We start from the raw sequence: 20,909 nt of genomic DNA on the forward strand, positions 1-20,909 counted from the left end.
TGGCGGTACGAGAATTTATCTCCAGCCTCACGCGATTTGATATATTCAATCGCTTCTTGAATCGGATCCATGGTTGTGGAGTTACGACGCGTCAAAGGTGGGTGGGTTCACGATGCGGCAGTTTGGTGGGGTGGCTCGTTGACTGTACTGGCTCGTTGACTGCGCACGGATAGTAAGGCTAGCCAGGTAACGTTTGAGTAGTTGGGGCGAACCTACCTACCTCAGGATCCGATGACATACGCGAAAAGCAGATGAGTGCAGGTACTCAGCGTGATAACTACGAGCGTTGATGTCAAAAGCTCTGACATTATAAATTAAGTAGGTATCCTTAAGCTTCGATCGACCGACCCTGTGATGCTGATTTCCGGAAGGGGGATGATAGTCGCAGTGTGCTTGTTGTCAAGGTTACACATGACCAGGCTGACTGCGGGGTATACAACTTGGACTCACGCAGACCTGTTTCCTAATATTGCTTTCTTCAGACAACGAAGAAAAACCTTGCTCTCAAGCATACACTAAATAGGCGGATCCAAGAATCGACGGCAACAATACTCATGCAGATACTCATGCAAGTGCGAGAGATCCCCATACGGGAAGGTAAGTACCTAAATATTACTATACATATCCTTCAACAGTCACAAGTAAACATAACCTTGGAACACAGAACTGCTCGTGACAAAACGCTCAATACTACCGCAATTCCCTCTTTCACCGAAGCCGGGTTGCCGTTGCGGCTGGACCCCTAAGTCCAGCAACATTGTCGGGCCGTACAATCATAACGGGAACGCAGGTCGACCCTACTACAAGTGTGTTCAGTGTGCGAATAAAAGTAGACAAGGCACGGGGAACCGCGATGAAGGCTGGATAACATGGGACGACGATATGGGCGTGCACAACGAAAACCCGCGCTGTCACTGCAAAATGGCTAGCCGTCAGGATCGAGCAGGCGCTTACACAAACATGGCTGGCTGGGGATTTTGGACGTGCGCGACGGGGAGGTGTGACTACTTTTCGGACTGTCGAAATGGTCAAACGAAGGAACAGAAGCAGTGTAATCCAAATTTGGACGGAGGGGAAATGTTCAAGCCATGGTTACTTAGTGGCTTGAGTTGAGCATTGTTGGTACACGCTACTAAGCCAAGGCAGCTACGCAATCTTTTAGACACTACTCCACAGTATGACAAAGAGATACCCATGTCCGGGATCATAAGTAACACGATTGGATAAGTGAGAGTCACGAATGACTAACGAGTGGGGATACTTGCTGGTGGGTCACCTCCATCATTCCTACAGAAAGTGATTGTGCTCCTCCCAGCCTCGGCAAGCCGAATCAACCCTAGAATTTTTCAAGTCACTGGTTTGAGCAGGTAAGTGAGAGCCTAATTGTTTCGTGTTCTGATTTGTGGATGCAGCTTGCGATGCAACACCGTGAACGTCTTCAGCATACTATGCGATTAGTACAACCATAGCCAGCTGAATGCAGATAATTTGATAGCCCAAGCTGAATTGAATAGATATACCATTTGAGTTGCTCATGTCATGGACAGATTGCTCTACGAGCCAACACCAAAACTACCTCAATACACGAGGGAATTTATATCGTAGGGCGGTATTCTCTACTTATGCAACATTGAAGATTAATGATATGAATATGTCAAATAATACCTAAATTCTAGAGCGATATATCAACCTTTGTGTGTTTTTTCCAAGTCTAATCAGTAATTGACGAAGGCGATGTAACTTTACTTGCCAGACGCTTGCTGCGACGATTCTGCTGGTACTGATCTTGACTATCATGCGTAATATCACCTGACGAAGCGATACAACTCGGCGGGTCGTCGAGTCGAAATTCCTTACTACAAGTCACTGGCTGCACGTTGAAACTAGCCGTACGAGGCGCATGTTGTAGCATAGGCGACATCAGAGCCGAGACACTCGGTCCTTTGCATAAAGTAGAAGATTGACGGCGACACTTGGCGTTGATGAGAGCATCGATATCAGCTTCATCGATAAATCCTTCGTCACCATCAACATGAAAGGTTTCAAGGTCTAAGTTATCCCACGTCGGGTCATTGTTGGCGGGAAAGAGGCTGCTAAGACTCTGTTTTCGGGTATCGAAGGCCTGGGCGGGTGCGTAGCCGGGAATTAGATAGTTGTATTGGGAAATGGACTGTGGAATGTCTTCTGGTTCAGAGTAGTCAATACGCTCTTTCTTACGAAGACTCAAACGGCGGGGTTGTCGATGCTCCATACTAGTGCCGATCTCTTCAAACGCGTCCGAGTCTTCAGATTCGTCGGCAGCGGCTTTACGAATAGTGGACGAGCTTTTGGTAGCCGGTCGTTCGTCGCTGGATGAGCCGCTATCAGAAGGCTGGCGCTTTTTGGAGCGCTTTCGTCTAGGAGCCTGAGTCTCATCGCCAGATCCCGCAAAAGCAACTGCTCGACGTGTTTTAGAGCGCTTTGTAGCAACTCCCGCTGCATCCTCGGCGATGAATCGATCCCGTAGATCTTCACATTCCTTGATACGCCGATTGATCTCAGGGTGAAACAAATCGTAGTAAGCAGCGTAGTCGAAATCCTTTTTAGACCCACTCCTCTTGAATTCCGCAAAGGCATCGGTCTTCTCTATTTTCTTGTCAACAAGCTTGACCTCCATATCACCGCGATGAACAGGGAACGAGCCGGGACGGATTTTTCGCTGGAGGATGAACTGTTTCATCTGCGATTTTGCACGATGCTCCATGTTCATACCGTAAAGTTTGTAGATGAGCGTACGTTCGTGCGGTTTGGGTTCACCGCGCTCATAGTCTTCATGAACAGGGTAATCAGAAAATTCGTGAGTATCAGCTAGTCGGCCTTTGCTAGCAGCTTCGATGAACTTGCTAGTCAATGCCGCTTCATAATGATGTTTTGGGCCAAACGCGGAGCCGAAGCGACCACTAGGCTCTTTTTCCATGGCTACACGTTGATCAACCTTAACGTCAGCAACCTGGCAGATGTATGCAAAGTCTAAGAAACGCTCCATGCAATACAAATGAGCGTAACCGACGCAGTCATATGGATCGGCTACGCCAGTGCCGTACGTTCGGTGCTTTTCGTCGAATGCGACGCGGTAGTTGCCAACTTCGGCGGTGCCTTTGCCAGTGTACACACGCATTGGGCACTTCTCGAAGCGACAATGGCTGTGAGAGGCAGAAGCATAACGACGTGCCACGTCTGAAGCTACTGGCTGGATCCATATGCGGAGATTATCAAAAGGATACTGGGTGATGTACTCGTGAATCTGACGAGCAGACATGGTGCGCTTCTTGAACTCATGCATACCATTGTTTTGACTGTACTCAAACTTGTATTTGGAGGTTTCCCAATCGCTATGGGGAAGATCCTTGAACTTGTACTTCCGACCTTCTTCGGCGTGTTGATTGATGCGAGCAGTGCGTGTGGTTTCGCCCCTGGTCGTGTTGTTGACACGTACCCAGGGCTTGTCATCGCACTTTTTCGGTTTCTCTCCAGCTTTGACCACAGCTACCTTGACTGGCTTGCTCACGGAGCTGGTGTTGGAAACCTCAGAGTGGTGGCGAGAATCTGGTGAGGACCGAGCACGTTTGGTAGGCTGCCCGCAAGGTCGCTTGACAACGGACACGTCGTTGTCAGACCCAGACTCAGATCGGTCACGTTTTCGTTGAGGTGGCTGATGAGTAGTGAAAGTCCGGCAGGGACGACTGAATCGGCGAGACCTCGAAGACTGTATGGTATCGAGCTGTTGTGTTCCGGTATGATACTCTGCTGGCATCGCGACATATCCGGTGTATTGTTGCGCATACGGATGTTGTATAGATTGAAAATATGGCTGGGCTGGGTACATTGAACCATAAGGATCAGGATACACCTGTGGATTCTGGCCAATGGCTGCATACTGTGACATATCGGGTACAAAGACATTGCCACTAGGAAGCGCAGAAAATCCGGGTGTGGTGTCTAGAAGCTGAGATGGTGCTTGAAAGTTAGGATCCCAGGAATGGATGTCTTGAGAATAACCGATGTTGGAATCTAGAGTTCGGCTACCAAACGGCTCTGTAGGAGGGAAGTCAAATAGACTCTGCCCAGCTTCACTCAGATCGAAGTTCTGTCCTGGCTGATTATCCTGATCAGCATTGGCATCTGAGAACGACAAACCAAGTCCAACCTGGTTTTCTTGAGAGAATCCGTTGAACTGGATTGAATTGGCAGCAAAGCCGTCCGTTGGCACCCCATCCATAGCCACGTCCGTATCATTGGTTCCCGCCCACGCAAACGCGTCTGAACCGAAGGTATTGTCTTCGAGTCCATCATTGATATTGAACTGCTTCAGATCGAAGTCGCCAAGAAGGCAAGGGTCGACTGCATTGGGAAGACCAAGCACGCTCTCGGAGCCATTGAACTCGCGGAATTCAGCTTGGCTGTGGTTGTATGTTACATTAGCGCCGGTGCTCCGTAGGTATGCATCCGCTATCGACTTATTTACGGCTGAGTGATCTCGACGATCGCCAGGGGTTACAAATGCTGCCTGATGATCGGGTTGGGTAAATGGGGTTGCTAGTTGATCCTTCGATACGATCCTTGGGGAAACTGGTGATTGTGAAACAATAGTCGAATACATATCGGAAGATTTCCTGATAGATTCAAAGCGTACGGGACGCACAGATAGCAAGGCGCATATCGCATATATATGAGAGATCATAACATCCTTTCATCGAGTCTTGTAAAGTCACAGATTTAGATTGAACAAAGGAATGTAGGAAAAGTATCTGGAGGTGCACATCGTTGTGCTGAGCCTATAAAGCGGTCATCAAAGGGTAACCAGCTAGTGAAATACCAGCATTGTTCGAGTCCTTCCATCGCTGTCATGTATCGCTATCACTGAACATTGTGGCGATGGTTTACTTCATGCAGGTGTTGCATCGAAACAAGTCGCCCAACTGCCTAGGAAAGAGGACTTCGGAAAGAATCACAAATTCATGTATCTGTTCTTTGTTAGCTGTAGAGCTCCCAAATGCATAAGCTGAGAAGCAGGTAGCCAAAGAAGGTAATCAGATTATATAAAGCAAATTTTTCGACACAATTTTTACGAACAGGTCTGTGAATTTTGTCTTTTTTTCATCATGAAAAAGGAGGGAAGGACAGGACTAAACATACCAAATTGCTGTATTTGAGTGCTGCGTTGCACTAAGTATGAGACTACATGATCATACTGGCATTGCGCAATAGCATCTGCTAAGAACCTTGATCAAAGGCTATTACAGAGTACGCGCGCTGTTGTAGTTGTTCATGGTTGGTGTAAAAGTCAAGACGCGCAGGTCGAGGATGATGAAGAAGACTTTTGCCGGGACGCTATGACCGGAATATATATATCTCCGAAAGGCCGGACCACTTCCAAACACACGGGCCCTCCCGCCGCCTTGACACCTCTGGCCTCTACAATCGTTTGCCTCACAAGTAATCCCCGCCTCAGGAATCCGCAAGTCTGGTTCTGTCCCGCTGTTGGGCGATCAAACAGGCTTGCCGCACCTGCACGTGTATTGTTTGGGGATGTTCCCGTCTGCGTTAGCCCCACGCGAAACACGCCTCACGTTCGATGGTCAAACACAGACTGTTTAGTCAAACATGAGGACTATCCAGCATATCAATCTATCGCGTCTAGAGAACAGATCGAGACGCTATGGAATGGAAAACTCGGTGGTTCGTTAACTCAAGAACGTTAGGAATGCCTCTTACGGCATATCGGAGTCAAATGGTGAAGAGGCCGAATGAACATCAAAACTTGTATTGCCAGTAGAAAAGCGAAACAATTTGTGGATATCATACCTCTGCCCTGGTTGTTCAAGGTTGCAGCTTCAACGTGACTGGGTAGTGATGCTTGACTTTACTGGTGGGCGCAAGCTATAACACCATACAGCTTCCTACTTCGCCTTTCGCTCTACTTGAACACCTCATCTTTTGAGGTCATTCTCTCAAGCGTTTCCACTCTCCTGGTTTCCATCAGCTGGGGCTAGGTATCGTGTTTCAAAGACCGGCACATGCTCTCGAGGCATCCCGATGACAGGGGAGACCAAGCGCCAAACGTTCGATGAAGTTCGGAGAACACTGTGGTGGATTATGCGGGACATGACCCACCTCGGTCACATCGCTAGATGCTAAACGTCTGGGATGTTTCTCACACGGTACCCAGGTAAATCACAAACCATTCAGGTTACCACGGCTGTCCGTAGCCAATCGCTACTCACTCGCAAGATAACAAAGTTCTTGACACATACCATACATCCGATCCCTCACCATACATGCAACGCGTCCACCCGGGATGCTTGCTACCGGGACTATCATGTACAAAACCATGCGTTCATAATGCCACGGCCACCTCTACCTGCACTTCGGACCCTTTACCGTCGTGCTGCTTCTCTCGATCGTCGATTCTCCGCCAGTGTCTGGTTGGCCCTTTTTTCCATCTCGGACCTTACTCCTCTACTCCAATGTTTATTCTCTTCTAGACGATGGAAAGCGGAAAGCTTCAGGAGCTGGTGCTCCTTGGTTCGATTACGTTCTACCTTATAATTACCCTTCTCATTCTCAGCTACATCACAGTCGGTCTACGGTTTTGGGTGCGATATCGCATCACGAGATCTCCAGGATGGGATGACGCCGCGATGGCAGCGACACTTATGCTGTTTACCTGCTATTGTGCATTCATACTCGCAATCACCTTTCGAAGTTCTGACCGAAACCTCTTCAGCGAAGAGGCCATTCACGTAACTTTAATTGTACGTACCTCCAGATACCAGTTCTTCACAACAGTGCTAATATTCTGACAGTTTATTCAACTATCTGAAGTCTTCTACATCCTCACTACGACATTCCTCAAAGTCTCGCTGGGACTTTTCTTCCTTAGGGTTCTTACCGAGAAATGGCAAAAGCTCATATTTCATGTCATCCTCGCCATCAGTGCGACGTATGGCCTCTACTACGTCTTCATCGCTCTTTTTCAGTGCGGCGACCCAACACGCCTCGCCGACAGTCTGCTATCACCGTCTTCCCCTAATTGCCTGCCGTCTGCTCTTCTTCTTACCTCGGGCTACCTCTACGGCGTCATCAATGTCATCGCTGATTGGACATTTGTCCTGATCCCTATCACCGTTCTACTGGACAGCGACCTCGACCGAAGAAGCAAGATCAGTGTTAGTATCGTCATGGCGCTTGGTGCAGTAGGTAGCGTGAGCTCGATCTTCCGGATGGTCTACTTGAAGGGACTGGGCTTACATGCAGGCGGTCTACGAGGTAAGTGCTTTACCCAAACGGAGTTGATGGTTACTCGTACTAACAATTTCACAGCTGAATCTGTAAAAGCAACAATCTGGGCAACTGCTGAACCGGGCACTGGCATCATCGCAGCCTCAATCGCTATTCTTCGCCCTCTTTTTCGCCAGATAGCTTCTGACGTCCGATCAAAAGCGTCTCACTACTCACACTCACGCAAGGGGTCTCAACAATCCGATGATACCATCGCGCTGACGATTCAGGAATCTGCTGCTCAAGCGATGAAGAACAAGAGACATAGCATGTACAGAGTGAGTGAGGATCTCGTCGATCCTTGGAGTCCGACCATTGTTGCGACGGCGGATGTGCAAAGAATGGTTGTAGTGAAAGGGAGAATGAGTCCTGTCCCAACAGTGACAACGAAGGCGAGGGAGATTGACATAGTGTGATGCACATGTATGTGCATGTACAGATTTATATATATGAGCTCCGAGTATATGACGCGATCGAGATAAAAGTGGAAGGTTCAGGGATAGTCCAACCTGTTATCAACATTCAAAAGCTTTATTATAATGTTATGTCAGAATTCAAATATACCATACGGAATTACATACTCGATCTCCAATCCCCGTTTACTTTGTGGTTTGCGATGCGCTGTCGTGTTGCATTTGATCGTTGTTCTGAAACGCAGTAAAAAGATCCTTATAGAGCTTTAGTACCAGAACTCTCAACTAGAAAGGTAATCGTGGATATGGAATGAACGCTACGGCGAATTACGATTTACCTCGGCGGAGTGATGGAGAAAGGTCCAGCGGATGACGTCCCGATAGGGCCAAACGCGGGAATGCGGCCCCAGGAACAGCGGGAACATGGCGAGTTTGGAGCTTGGAATTGGTTATCCCAAGGTCACCAACCATGACATAACTACCTACTTATCCGCGCCATGCGTCCTTCGCAGCAAGAGACGACATGTGGAAACCGAACCTCCACCTTCAAAGAGGCGCTATAAGGCCTCGGGTTGCTTGCATCTGCGCGCACGCCTCCAGGCTCTCCTCGACGACTTCGTACCTTCCCCGCCAGCGACGCTGCTTCCATGAATACTTCATCACACACATACCCTCGACGTCACTGCACCCCGACTCGCGAGTTGCGCAACCTGCGCTGCATCACAAGCTTCCGCGCGACAAAAGCACGCCCTACAATGCCGACGGGTCAGGTCGCTCGCCGGCTGCCGTCGTGGGCACGTCGCGCGAAATGACCGTCGTACGCATACCATTGAAGAGCGCGAAACACCATTTTGGTGTCTCGTTGTCGCGAGGAACGCGGCCATACAACGAAGATGCGTTCCAGGCAGGTACCATCGATCTCCCCGCATTTGCACGGCGGCGACCTATGTCTCTAAGCCGAAAGGGACAGAGCGCGGACAACGACGAAGTCACGCCGGACGTGGGTGCCAGTGGAGATCCTCAGGTCTTCTACTTTGGTGTCTTCGATGGACATGGCGGCGCCGAGTGCTCTGGCTTCTTGAGGGAGCAGTTGCACGACGACCTCGAGAAGGCGACCAAGCAATTCGAGCTCAAGAGCAGTCTCACGCGGGAAAGAACAGAGACGCAGTCTGGTTCTCCAAAAGCCAAAGGCGAGGCATCTTCTGGCGATCGAAGGCAAAGAGACAAGGAGAGTCTGAACGCTATCGAGACGCATACGCCACCAGGCACAAAAGCTATGAAGCCGCCACAACCTGGAAGTAAAGACCAGCTACCGACCGCCGGCTCCAAGTCTATGGATGGTCCAATCGATGGCGTCCCGCCAGTGCGGCAGTCGGACAGCGTGCGGAAAGCTGAGGAGCTAGAACAGCACTTGGTCAAGCAATGGAAGGAGCTTGTAGGCGGATACTTCAGACGCTTCAAGCCAGAGTACTTTTCCATGTCTGCAGGCGGACGCGGCCATCCGGCGGAGAAAGAAGTCATCGAAAAGCGCCATACGAGCTCCCCAGCGATACCTGACGACATCAAAGAAGGCATCGGAATCGAGACTGTGTTAGAATATGCTTTCCTCAAAGCCGACTACGATTTCGTTGCTGCTCAGGTCGGTAAGAAGGAAGAGGACCCTGTTCGTGCGGACAAAGCTCTGAACGACGATGACATCCTTGGCCAGCCCTCGCGCACGACTACCAAGCACATCGGGGGCACGAGTCGCTTTAAAGGAGGCAGCACGTGCAGTGTAGCTCTCATCTCTACACCCACGCCGTCTCCCTTCTGGCATCCTTCGTCTCCATCCTCCCTCATCACCGCTCACGTTGGAGATACTAGAATACTACTCTGTAACACGGCAACAGGTCTGGCTGTTCCCTTGACATCCAATCACCACCCCTCTCTCCCCGAAGAGGCCACCCGCCTCCGCCGCTTCGCTGCCTCATTTGTAACTGACTCCTTTGGTGAGGAGCGCATGTCCGGCCTCGCAAACACGCGTTCCTTTGGCGACATGGCACATAAACGCGTCGGAGTATCTGCCGAGCCTGAGATTCGTAGAATAGAACTCTCGCCAGCAGAATACTCGTTCCTCGTCTTGTGCTCCGACGGCGTGTCTGGGCACCTTTCTGATCAGGAGATAGTGGATATTGTCAAAGAAGCGAAGACACCAGAGCAGGCTGCGAGAGACGTAGTTAGTTTTGCTACTGAGACTTCGACTGGCAGTGAAGGCGCGGACAACGCAACCGGTCTTGTCGTTCGATTGGGTGGATGGGAGAGGCGAGGAGAGGGAGGACTGGGCAGTTTGGGGACGAAGGAAATGAGAGATTGGAGGAAGAAGGAGGCGGAGGACCCTCGTGCTTCTGGGAGGATGTAAGAATCTCTTTTGTCTCGATGGAGCATTGGTGCATGACAGGTGTTTGTCGGAGTCAGAGCGAGGGCATTAGATTGCATTGTACATAGTGCCTACCATATACTTTGCAGCATTCATGTCTCACTCCGGCCTGATGGTACTCTGGATGTAGAGCTCAACTGCAGGTTGCCGTCATGACTACCTTGCTCTCAAGAACATGCTGTCATGCACGCTGCCGCGATGATAATGTCGACGTACAGGAATGCGCATCCATGCTATTCGTCATGATGATGTGCGCGCGTTGTCCAATAGCCTCGAGGTGATTGACGGCCTGCAGGTCGTGGCTTGGCTTCAAGATGGGTCTACAACACAGCCAAGTCGACGACTCGAGGGTAATGCACAAGACGGCTGGATGTCATAACTCTATGCAGTGTCTGTGCAGGACGGTAGACCCTCGTTCCAGTGTCATGGCTTCCACAGGGCTGCATGCGGGAGCGCGAGCTGGAATCTGGGGGGGAAAGCACGATGCGCAAGCGAGCCAATGCGCCGTTGCCAGGCGGGCGCTCTTTCCTCCAAGCTGCCGGCGAACTCGTCGATGGTGCCTGAAGCAAGCAGAAGAATAAATTTCTGCCCGGTCTCACCCCTACAAACCCGACGACATCTCCATATCAAACAAACGCAGTGTTTGTTTGTCATCTTGCTTGCTGCTCTTTGATCCGTTGCTCTTACACCCGTCTCCTCGCACCAAAAGTCCGTTCTGTTAGTGGGGCAGACCCTTTAGGAGGAAAACAACACGTGAACTAGGCCTGTCTACGCTCGACCTTCTTTCGCTTCAAATTCCCTCCCTACGACGACCGCCCACCGCAACTTGTACACTCTCTCTGCCTTCCTGCCGCACCACCTTCTGCTTCTCCCGCCACCGCGGCTCTTTAATTCTTCGCAACGCTAGATACCCCGCCTTAAGTCCACGAAGCACCCTTCAGCAATTATGGACATCAACCAGGTGTTGGAGGGGACCTATGCTGCCGGTATGCTTTCTATCTACATTCTTCTAGAAGCTCCATTGACTCTTCTGCAGACGCTAGCATCCGTAACAGCGCAGAGCAGCAGCTCATCCAGGCAGCCGACTCCAACTTTGTAAGTCCCCCCACCGTCAGAAGGCTGCATGTGCTTCCCGAGGTATGCTCAGAACACTCCCACTAACGCCTTTCGCTTCAGCCTCAATACCTTACCGTCCTCGGTGGCGAACTCGCAAATGAACAAGCCCAGCCCCAGATCCGACAGGCCGCCGCCCTGGCCCTGAAGAACGCTTTCACCGCCCGCGAGTATGCCCGGTTACGTCAGGTCCAAGAACGATGGCTCAACCTCGACACCCAGATCAAGCAGCAGGTCAAGGAGATGGCCCTGCGTACTCTGGCTACACCAAACAAGAATGTCGGCTCAGCTGCCGCTCAGTTCATCGCCTCCGTCGCCGCTATCGAGATACCCCGCAATCAATGGCCGGAGCTGATGACCACGCTCGTCGAGAGTGTCGGTCAGGGCACCGACGCCCAGAAGCAATCTTCACTTACCACAATTGGTTTTGTTTGTGACACAGACGACGTAGAGCTGAGGGACGCGCTAGCACATCACTCCAACGCTATCTTGACGGCGGTTGTCCAAGGTGCCCGCAAGGAGGAGACCAACAACGACGTCCGTGTAGCGGCCATCAACGCGCTCAGCGACTCAATCGAGTTTGTGCGTTCAAACTTCGACAATGAGGGCGAGCGCAACTACATCATGCAGGTCATCTGCGAGGCCACACAAGCGGAAGACAGCCGCATTCAGCAGGGCTCGTACGGGTGTCTCAACCGCATCATGGGTCTCTACTACGACAAGATGCGCTTCTACATGGAGAAGGCGCTATTTGGCCTTACCATCCAAGGCATGAAGAGCGACGAGGAGGATGTTGCCAAGCTGGCTGTCGAGTTTTGGTGCACCGTCTGCGAGGAGGAAATTGCTATCGAGGACGACAACACACAGGCACAAGCCGAGGGCTCAACCGAGCTTAGGGAGTACTTCAACTTTGCACGAGTTGCCACACAAGAGGTTGTTCCAGTGTTACTAGAGCTACTTGCCAAGCAGGACGAGGATGCCGACGACAACGAATACAACACCTCCCGCGCGGCATACCAATGTCTACAGCTCTGGGCACAATGTGTCGGTAGCGGTGTCATGCCGCCAGTTCTCGCTTTCATCGAGAAGTACATCCGCTCCGAAGACTGGCACTACCGGGATGCGTCCGTTTCCGCCTTCGGTGCCATCATGGAAGGTCCTGAGGAGTCGGTGCTTGACCCGATTGTTAAGCAGGCTCTGCCTACTTTGATCGGAATGATGGACGACCAGAACATCCACGTCAAGGACTCCGCCGCCTACGCTTTGGGCCGTATCTGCGAGGCTGTTCCTAGTGCGCTCGACGCACAGCAGCATCTGCCTCCTCTGATCGGAGCTCTGTTCAACGGTTTGGCCAGCAACCCCAAGATGGCTGCATCCTGCTGTTGGTCGTTGATGAACTTGGCCGACAGGTTCGCAGGAGAGCCCGGATGCCAAACTAACCCATTGTCGCCCCATTTCGCTCAGAGTGTGCAGAGCCTTTTGCAGGTTACCGAGCGAGCTGATGCTGACAACACCCTCCGCACAGCAGCATACGAAGTACTCAACTCCTTTGTCAACAACGCCGCCGGCGACAGTGTTCCTCTAGTCAACGAGCTTTCCAACGTCATTCTAGAGCGCCTGGAGAAGTCTATGGCACTTCAATCTCAGGTTGTCAACGTTGAGGACAAGCTGACTCTCGAAGAGATGCAGACCAGCTTGGCCAGTGTCATCATGGCCATCATCCAGCGATTGGAGAGCGACATTAGGCCCCAATCCGACCGTATCATGCAGGCGCTGCTGAGCCTTCTATCGTCTCTGCCTCCCAAGTCCAGTGTTCCAGACACTGTTTTTGCCGCCATCGGTTCGATCGCGACCGCGCTCGAGGAAGACTTCCAGAAGTACATGGAGGCGTTTTCTCCATTCCTGTACAACGCCCTGAACAACCAGGAAGAGCCTGCGCTCTGCTCCATGGCCATTGGACTGGTGTCCGACATCACCCGATCCCTAGGCGAGAACGTTCAGCCCTTCTGCGATGCGTTCATGAACTCCCTTCTTCACAACCTCCGCAGTCCTCAACTCGGCAACCAGCTTAAGCCGGCTATTCTCCAGTGCTTCGGTGACATCGCGCATGCTATCCACGGTGCGTTCGAGACTTACCTAGCTGTCGTTGCTCAGGTGCTACAACAGGCTGGTCAAGTCACGTTGACCACCGAGGGCAACTACGAGATGATTGACTACATCACCTCTCTCCGGGAGGGCATTATGGACGCATGGGACGGATGCATTGTCGCCATGAAGAGCAGCAACAAGAGTGAGTCTTACAATTATAACGTTGACGACGTACTAATGACCGCAGCTCAACTCATCGTTCCTTACCTTGACTCGATTTTCGATCTTCTCCGCACGATTCAACAGGACAGCAACCGCACCGAAGCTCTTCTCCGATCTTCATGCGGTGTTATTGGGTGAGTAAGATCGTTTCGCGCCAGATTTTATTCTACTAACATCGTCCAGTGATCTTGCGGATGCATTCCCAGCTGGTGATTTCAGGGAGTACTTCCGCCATGAGTTCCTTACCGCAATGGCGAGGGAGACACGTGCAAACGCGGACTTCAGCGGCCGAACACGAGACACCGCTCGATGGGCACGTGAACAGATCAAGCGTCAAGTCGGTACGTCGCTCCGCAACAACCCCTACCTCCGTCCTGGTCCTCTTTAATAGAGTCAATATCCCCATTATATATATTTCAGCCCACTGACCTCCCCTCCCCAGGCGGCAACCAAGGCGTAATGGCCTGAGTGTCTTGATATCCCCTCCTTCCCCAGCACTGCTTGATCTGTGTGTTGGCCAATATGTTGGATAGCTTCTCTTGTGGAAGTACCATTTAGCATGTGGCTAAAGCATAGGTTTTAGCTCTCCCTCGCGTACCCCAGCACCTCGAAGCACAATTCGGAGCCCATCCGTTTGAAGATTGTCGTCGCGCACGGAACGTCGCTTCTATGGAATCATCGGTCTACATCCCTCGCAATCACCCGGATATTCTTCACAGAGCAACATTGTCAATTTCGTCACGCCTCGTTGGGGAGGGCGAAATTGGCTTGTCGCGATACGACGATGTCACGGGTTCCAGGTATTGGGAGCGGCTTGATGGTATAGAAGGCTATCGTCCAGTCATGGATACGATCTCACGTGTCTGTGGTCACCCTGGCACGTCTTAAATGCTGTCACACACGAGAGATGTCTAGCCCACAGTATCCAGACAACGCGGCACCCCCATTCAATCCAACCCCAATCCCGACACCCATGCGCATCCCCCCAAACGACCGTCGAACCCGAATCGCGTAGCACCCTCTCCAACCAAATCATGTAGCACCAAAAAGTCTTGTAAGGCAGAGCGCATAGCTACTAGCTAGGAGAATAGATCCTTTCCAGTCCCTTCTTTTTTGTACACTCACTTTCGGTGGTTTTTTCCATTACCATTTGGAATAGGCGTTCATGCCATGTTGACCTTGAAGTGGTCTCCATTGGTTTTGTGGATATATGCTGGGTTTATAGTTGTAATGATCATTGCTGTATAGACTTGATACTCGAGACTTTATTGTCGGTCGCGATTGTGATGCTGTACTCGAGAGGATCTCAGCTCAAAACTGACCAAGGTCGAGTCTAACTGATGTATACAGAATCTGCACTTTCATCACCTCCACCCCAGGTTCTCTTCTACATCGTTCCCGTACAATACAAGTTACACTTGACCTTGACCACCCACCCACTTTTCACTCAGCTCCCACCATCATCCCGATCTCTCCTTCGAACTAACCAAGCGACCAACTCGCGGCTAACCCAACAATGTCGTTCACCGAGCCGCCACCGCCCAAAAACCACTGCGAAGACCCAGCATCACTGCTGCATACGCTAGACTGTGAACACGTCGTAAAAACCTCTATTTCTTCGTCCTTGTCGCCTACAACCGCCATCTCCGCCACACCAGCAACGACCTCAAAAGCCCCCTGTTCGCCCAACTGTACGAGAAGCATCTACACCTCCAAGCCACAGATCCCACTCTCTTGGCTCAGGCAACGACAGAATCTAAATGCACACTTGTTCACGTGTCCTGTTTGTGTTGAAGAATACATTCATAGGCAGTACGCTCGCTGTCTAGAAGAGCATACTAGGAAGGGTGGCAGGGTGACGGGCAATGTAGAAACAAATGTGCAAATTTGGACGTACGAAGCTGTCTTGGAAGCTGTAGAGAGAGGAGGTAGGATTTCTGAGGGGGTTGTCGGAGTCTTTCGGATCAAACATTTGGAAGGGTTTGGGTCGTTGGGACGGGGGCAGAAGAAGGATGGAGGGTATGAAACGTGGGCGTTGAGAGGTAGAACGGCCGGAGCATACCGTGAAGGAAAAACACAAACAGTTGTAGATGACAAAGACGCAAGTGAAGACAGTCTGATCGGTGGAGAGAACAACGATGAAGTTAGGGGTGGGGATGTGGAGATGGAGGACCTGGCCGACCGGGTTACGGATGCAAGAATTGATATTCAGCAAGATGATGCGGTGGATACACTCATGGAGGGTCTTTCGGGATTGTAATTGAACACCATGGGGTAATGGTAGTAGAGAGTGAATTACTGCGCTATGTACAGCATACACAATTTGCACCGAAAGGGTAGTGATGACAATGGAGAAGGACACAGCGCAAAGACCTGGCATCCGATGAGCACCCTTTTAGAAGAACGTACCTACCTAATCCACTTTCTGTAGAATCATCCTTAAGCTCTACTGGTTAACGTCAACTGGTTACTTGTGCCAAACTTGCGTGCCTGTGTGGGCCTTCCAGACAAGATGACTCCATTCTTCCTTGCTTTACCCTTAAGCTAGAAGAATGGACCTTGAAACCAAGCAAGAGATGTCATGCAAACACATTGACATGACATCCACTCGAGCCAGGGAATTACCTTGGCGCACCACTGTGGTAGCTACCGATTCCCACCGTCTGTCAAGGTATCACACGCTTGTGTTATGTTTATCGCGACGTCATGCGTCGCATCCGAATTTAAGCAAGCTTGAACTAACTCTTCCTGACGTTAAGCACGATAGCTATTCACGACGCAGCAGTGGCGCGACGAAGAGAATGGAGGTTCGAAAGTCCTAGTTAGCTATAAGGCATTGATGCGATCGAAACCTATCACGACGTCAGGCGAAGAATGGTCAGCAATGGAGAGAGTGTCAAACCACAGCCAAATCACTCCAGAGTATGCCCATACTCTAAATCAAGGCCAAGGCAACGAGGAATCTAAAACACATGATTATTGACAGGCAAGTCATCCAGGGAGAGGAAGAGACGAGCTGGTCCTATGTGCTATTAGCAGCCATAAATCCTCCGCTTCCTGATCCATGCTGATGGTGTGTGACGGTCTGTGAGTAACCTGAGACCAACGTGAGATCTGAACAAGGCCGTGTTCCTCAACAGACGTACCGAAGCAAGCAATAGTCCACCAACTTGTCACCCATCGTCTGCCTAGAAAACCTTCTTGATTATCCACCCAGACATTATCGTCCCAATATCCACCGAAATTTCCATCCATAGTACCTCTGAACGCTTATTTATCCTTCATGTGTTGGTAACAACGCAGCCTCCACCACTGGAAGCACCGCACGTTGCATGTTTTCGCTAGCACGACACAAAGGCCGGTACCCAAAAAATGAAGAAGAAAGAAAAGAGAGCCGTACCATACCGTCAACGCCATGCATGCGTACCGAAGGTGTAAGACTGTGCCGTGATAATAACCGTAAGAGTGAACCAAGAGAATAAGCCGTGTAGAAACCGTATGAGCCCATGGGGTATGCTGTACACATGAGTGATTGGGTATGCCCAGCAGCAGTACCTACCACATATCTCATGACAGTTGTAACGTACCAATCGCCTAGAACCTGCTTGCAGCAGCACCCCAAAGGGAGTTGTAGATCTTATCGACAACGTACGAAGCGCGGATGGTGCGGCTGTTGAACGTGCGACCATTAAGACCTTGGAGAGCCTTCTCACCACCAGAAACGGAGTCAAACTTAACAAAGACGTCTCCTTCGCTGTTGGCATCAACAGCAATATGAACGACCTTGCCGTACTTCTTGTCGCACTCAGCCTTGATCTCGACTTCAAGGTCCTTGACCCAATTGTCGCCCCAGTTACGTTGTTCCTCGTCAGCATCGAAGACGTTCTCGATCTTGACGCATTTGGAAGCCATGGGAGTGGCGGGGGCGGGGGCAGCAGGCTTGCGAGTGGTAGGTGTAGGCATGGCAGACTGACTGCCCTGCTTGGAGTCGGGAACGTCGCGGCGAGCGAGAGCATCCATGAGTCTGCTGCGGTCATAAGTCTTGTAGTTAACTCCTGCGACATCAGTGTCATCAAGCGCAGAGGCTCCGCTGACACCGCGGTCGTCCTTGCTGTGGGTACGGTCGAAGACACCACCGGAACCACCAGCATAGGCGCCTCGGCCACCGGCACCACTGAAAGCAGAGCCCTGGTAGGATTGTGCTTGTTGAGTGAAAGTGCGTAGGAGGTTGGCGGTCGATTCTGGTGTAAATTTGTCATTGCCGAGACCGACGCGAATCTGGCGGCCAGCGAGCTCGAAACCGTTCATCTCTGCAAGAGCATTCTTAGCGTGCGAAGGATCAACGAATCTAAGATGTGTTAGCCATGATAGCATGCAGGGTGGACGTGTGAACAACTTACTGAACGAACCCATATCCCTTGGATCGGCCAGGATTCATCTCATCGCGCTGGAGGATGACCTGCTCAAGCTCACCGAAAGGCTCGAAGATCTCCTGGAGATCCTTCTCGGTGACACTGAAGTGTATGTTGCCAACGTAGAGACGGTGGAAAGGGGCGCCGTTGGCACCGGGGGCAGCACCACCCTCAGAGGGACGAGCAGCACGGTTCTTCTCTGCTTCAGTAAGCTGGGCAATGATGGGAACACCCTTCAGTTTCTGGCCAGTCAGCTCCAGTGCTTGGGGAACAGACGCTTCATCCTTGAACTCAACGTAGCCGACGCTAGAAGGACTGTCAGCATGCTTGTCTGGTCGTAGTGAAGCAAGTACTTACCCCTTGGACCGGCCAGTAACTCGGTCCTTGACGATCTGAGCTTCGACAACAGGGCCAACCCTCTCGAAGAAGGTGCGCAAGTGGCGGGTCTCAGCGCGCTGAGAGATCTGCTGGACGAAGATGGTGCGCTTGTCGCGGTCGTCTTCGGTGACCTCGGGCTCGGGCGGGGTGGCATTGCGACGGCTGTTGCGGCGCTCATCACCACCGTTGCGGGGACGGCGGTCGCGCGACCTATCGCGGTACCTATCGTTGCCACGGTCGCGAGGGGAGCGGGAACGCGGACGACCTCCACCGCTATAGAAGTCGCCTCCACGGTCACGGCCTCCACGACCTCCACGGCGGTCGCGCGAGCTGCTGCGGCGGGGCCTATCACGGTCTTCATCTGTGTCAGCACCTTTGCTTGAACGAGGACGGCTTCCGTCTCTTCGGCGGTGGTCTCTGTCGCGGCTTCGTCGCCGGTCTCCATTGGACTCACGATGACGGTCCCCACGGTCTCGGCTCCTATCGCGACGGTCTCGGCGGTCTGAATGGCGGTCGTCGCGGCGGCTGTCGGTGTCGCGCGCCTCGCTGCTGGCGGTGCGCTCGGCGTCCTTCATCTCGACCTCGCGGGCCGTCTCCTCAAGGAGGGCTTCGACTGCGGCCTGGGTAGACATGTCGGTGGCGGTTTCCTAGCTCTCGATAAGTGTAGCTGGTAGGAAGTGATGCGCGATGTCACTGCAAAAGGCGATGTGTTGTTGTTGATGGCGAGCACGGGCTCAAGTATTGATTCAATTGCGATATCGAACGGACGTAGTAGATGTCACTGCGGACGATTTCCGTAAGACCTCTTGAGTCAACTGCACTCGACAAACGTGTGCTTGATTGAAGCTTTGTGGATGCCGTTCAGTTGTTAGTGGGTGGGTGAGGTGGAGAGCGGAGGGATGGCCTAGGCGTCGCAACTTGAAAAGTTGGAGAGGGGTCTTGGCAAGAGCCTTGCATGACTAATCGGGAACCTGCAGGCAACGATTCACGTGCACGGCAAAGTGCTGGAGAGGAATAGTGACTGAGGAATCATAAGATTGTTGGCATTACTATTATATAGGGTAGTGTGTCATGAATATATCTGCAAAAATCAAGCTGCTTGGACCCAAAATGGTCTCGCAGACGCACTAAACGCCTTCTCGCAATGCTGGTCTTGACAACGTAGTGACAGGTGGGTGTCTGATAACAAAAGTCTAATAGGAACCTCATCAATTTAGCTCGACTTGATGACCTTGGAAGGTCCCATCTCAAGCTCAGTGCCGAAGATGCGGTCCCAGAAGCGGCTCGTGACACCGAAACCGTTCTGGTAGTCTGCGAAGTGATGCGCGAGGTGGTACTTCTTCAATTGTTGGTAGTAAGGGGGTAGCCTTTGAGATGTTAGTGAGGTTCTTGAACGTAACTTTTGCGTATACATACTTCTGGTGGTGGAGGAAGTAGTGTGTCATGTCGTAGCAGGTGTATCCAAAGATACCACCACAGTAAGCAGCCAAAGCAGCGTACCAGTTCCAGAAGATGACTGCGTGTGCGAATTTCCAGAAAGGCGCCGCGAGGACGACGAAGAGCGTAGGTGGCATGACGAGCCTGTACCTGTCCATAGGAAGGTAGTGGTGGATGCCGTGAAGGAGGAAGTGCAGGGTGATAGCGAAGCGGTTGTCGGGAAGGTGGCTGCTTGTTGTTAGAACATGTTGGATGTGTGAGAGGCAGAGAACTTACTCATCGAGATGGAACAAGCACCTGTGCAGAACGTATTCGATAATGGTCCAGAAACCCAGCCCAAAAGCCCAGTATCCCGCCAGTTCCATGGTAGATGACAGTCCACCGAACGCTACAGCTGTTCCGACTGCAACGCAAGGCCACCACAGCGATGGTACGATCCACCATGGCGTCTTGCTAAGCGGCTCCAAGAAGTTACCGAACAATGGCGCAGAGTCGCCTCCCTTGTAGTGACGCGGTCGGTGCACTTGCTCTAGGTAAAAGTCTTTGCTGAAGCCACCGAAGAAGACCTGCATCAAGAGCGGCTTGTTCAGGTCCAGGAACTTGTGCTGCTTGTAGTCCATGGTGGGGTCAGTCTCTTTGGAGAGGTCTTCCGCAGACGACATGCCGGTTGCGGCGTACAGCGGCTTGCCGTTCTGTTCCATGCCCTTGAGCTCCAGTGTACCCACTTCGGTGGGTGGCAGAGGTACAATTTCCGCAGGGTTCGAGCTCTTCACTGCGCCATTGAGGACAGGCTCGGTAGCCATGAAGCCCACAAGGCTCTCTTCAAGGATCTCGTAGGCCGAATCGGAATGTGTATGAGAGATCTCGTCCTTCAGAATGGCTTCTACATCCTTGCCAGCGTATTCCAGGATGAACTCGGGACCACCGGGATGGCCCTCAAGGAAGTCGGTAACATCGTAGACCTTGGTGCCAATGGTGACATAGCACGACTCTTCGTTGTTGTGCTTGCGTACCTCGGCGGTCGGAATCGTCGGAAGGGTGCGACCGGGCATTGTGGTGGTTGTCGACATGAACTCTACAGTAAAGGTGGCAGGTTCTTCGCAGTACGTG

At 51.7% G+C, this 20,909-nt stretch overlaps 6 protein-coding genes across 6 annotated transcripts; 3 read left to right on the forward strand and 3 right to left on the reverse strand.

The window, feature by feature from the left end:
* Positions 1 to 1,711: 1,711 nt before the first annotated feature.
* On the reverse strand, positions 1,712 to 4,639 carry AA0111_g1639 (hypothetical protein; the record flags this gene model as incomplete). The annotated part of the gene is made up of 1 exon (XM_028647320.1): positions 1,712 to 4,639. The coding sequence occupies one exon, from the start codon at positions 4,637 to 4,639 to the stop codon at positions 1,712 to 1,714; it is 2,928 nt and encodes a 975-aa protein (XP_028510816.1).
* A 2,041-nt stretch (positions 4,640 to 6,680) lies between these two features.
* On the forward strand, positions 6,681 to 7,736 carry AA0111_g1640 (hypothetical protein; the record flags this gene model as incomplete). Its single annotated transcript, XM_028647322.1, has 3 exons — positions 6,681 to 6,794; positions 6,846 to 7,308; positions 7,363 to 7,736. 3 exons carry the CDS (start codon positions 6,681 to 6,683, stop codon positions 7,734 to 7,736), a joined length of 951 nt encoding a protein of 316 aa, XP_028510659.1.
* Positions 7,737 to 8,256: 520 nt separating this feature from the next.
* On the forward strand, positions 8,257 to 10,131 carry AA0111_g1641 (hypothetical protein; the record flags this gene model as incomplete). The annotated part of the gene is made up of 1 exon (XM_028647323.1): positions 8,257 to 10,131. The coding sequence occupies one exon, from the start codon at positions 8,257 to 8,259 to the stop codon at positions 10,129 to 10,131; it is 1,875 nt and encodes a 624-aa protein (XP_028510658.1).
* Positions 10,132 to 11,095: 964 nt separating this feature from the next.
* AA0111_g1642 (Importin subunit beta-1) lies at positions 11,096 to 13,960 on the forward strand (the record flags this gene model as incomplete). The annotated part of the gene is made up of 5 exons (XM_028647324.1): positions 11,096 to 11,135; positions 11,186 to 11,244; positions 11,326 to 13,552; positions 13,598 to 13,706; positions 13,756 to 13,960. 5 exons carry the CDS (start codon positions 11,096 to 11,098, stop codon positions 13,958 to 13,960), a joined length of 2,640 nt encoding a protein of 879 aa, XP_028510657.1.
* A 3,206-nt stretch (positions 13,961 to 17,166) lies between these two features.
* Positions 17,167 to 18,994, reverse strand: AA0111_g1643 (hypothetical protein; the record flags this gene model as incomplete). Its single annotated transcript, XM_028647325.1, has 3 exons — positions 17,167 to 17,920; positions 17,973 to 18,290; positions 18,342 to 18,994. 3 exons carry the CDS (start codon positions 18,992 to 18,994, stop codon positions 17,167 to 17,169), a joined length of 1,725 nt encoding a protein of 574 aa, XP_028510656.1.
* Positions 18,995 to 19,575: 581 nt separating this feature from the next.
* Positions 19,576 to 20,851, reverse strand: AA0111_g1644 (Ceramide very long chain fatty acid hydroxylase; the record flags this gene model as incomplete). Its single annotated transcript, XM_028647326.1, has 3 exons — positions 19,576 to 19,729; positions 19,779 to 20,027; positions 20,076 to 20,851. 3 exons carry the CDS (start codon positions 20,849 to 20,851, stop codon positions 19,576 to 19,578), a joined length of 1,179 nt encoding a protein of 392 aa, XP_028510663.1.
* Between the last annotated feature and the right edge of the window lie 58 nt (positions 20,852 to 20,909).

The sequence above is a fragment of the Alternaria arborescens genome (assembly GCF_004154835.1).
Source record: "Alternaria arborescens strain FERA 675 chromosome Unknown contig_3, whole genome shotgun sequence".
Classification (NCBI taxonomy): Eukaryota; Fungi; Ascomycota; class Dothideomycetes; order Pleosporales; family Pleosporaceae; genus Alternaria; species Alternaria arborescens.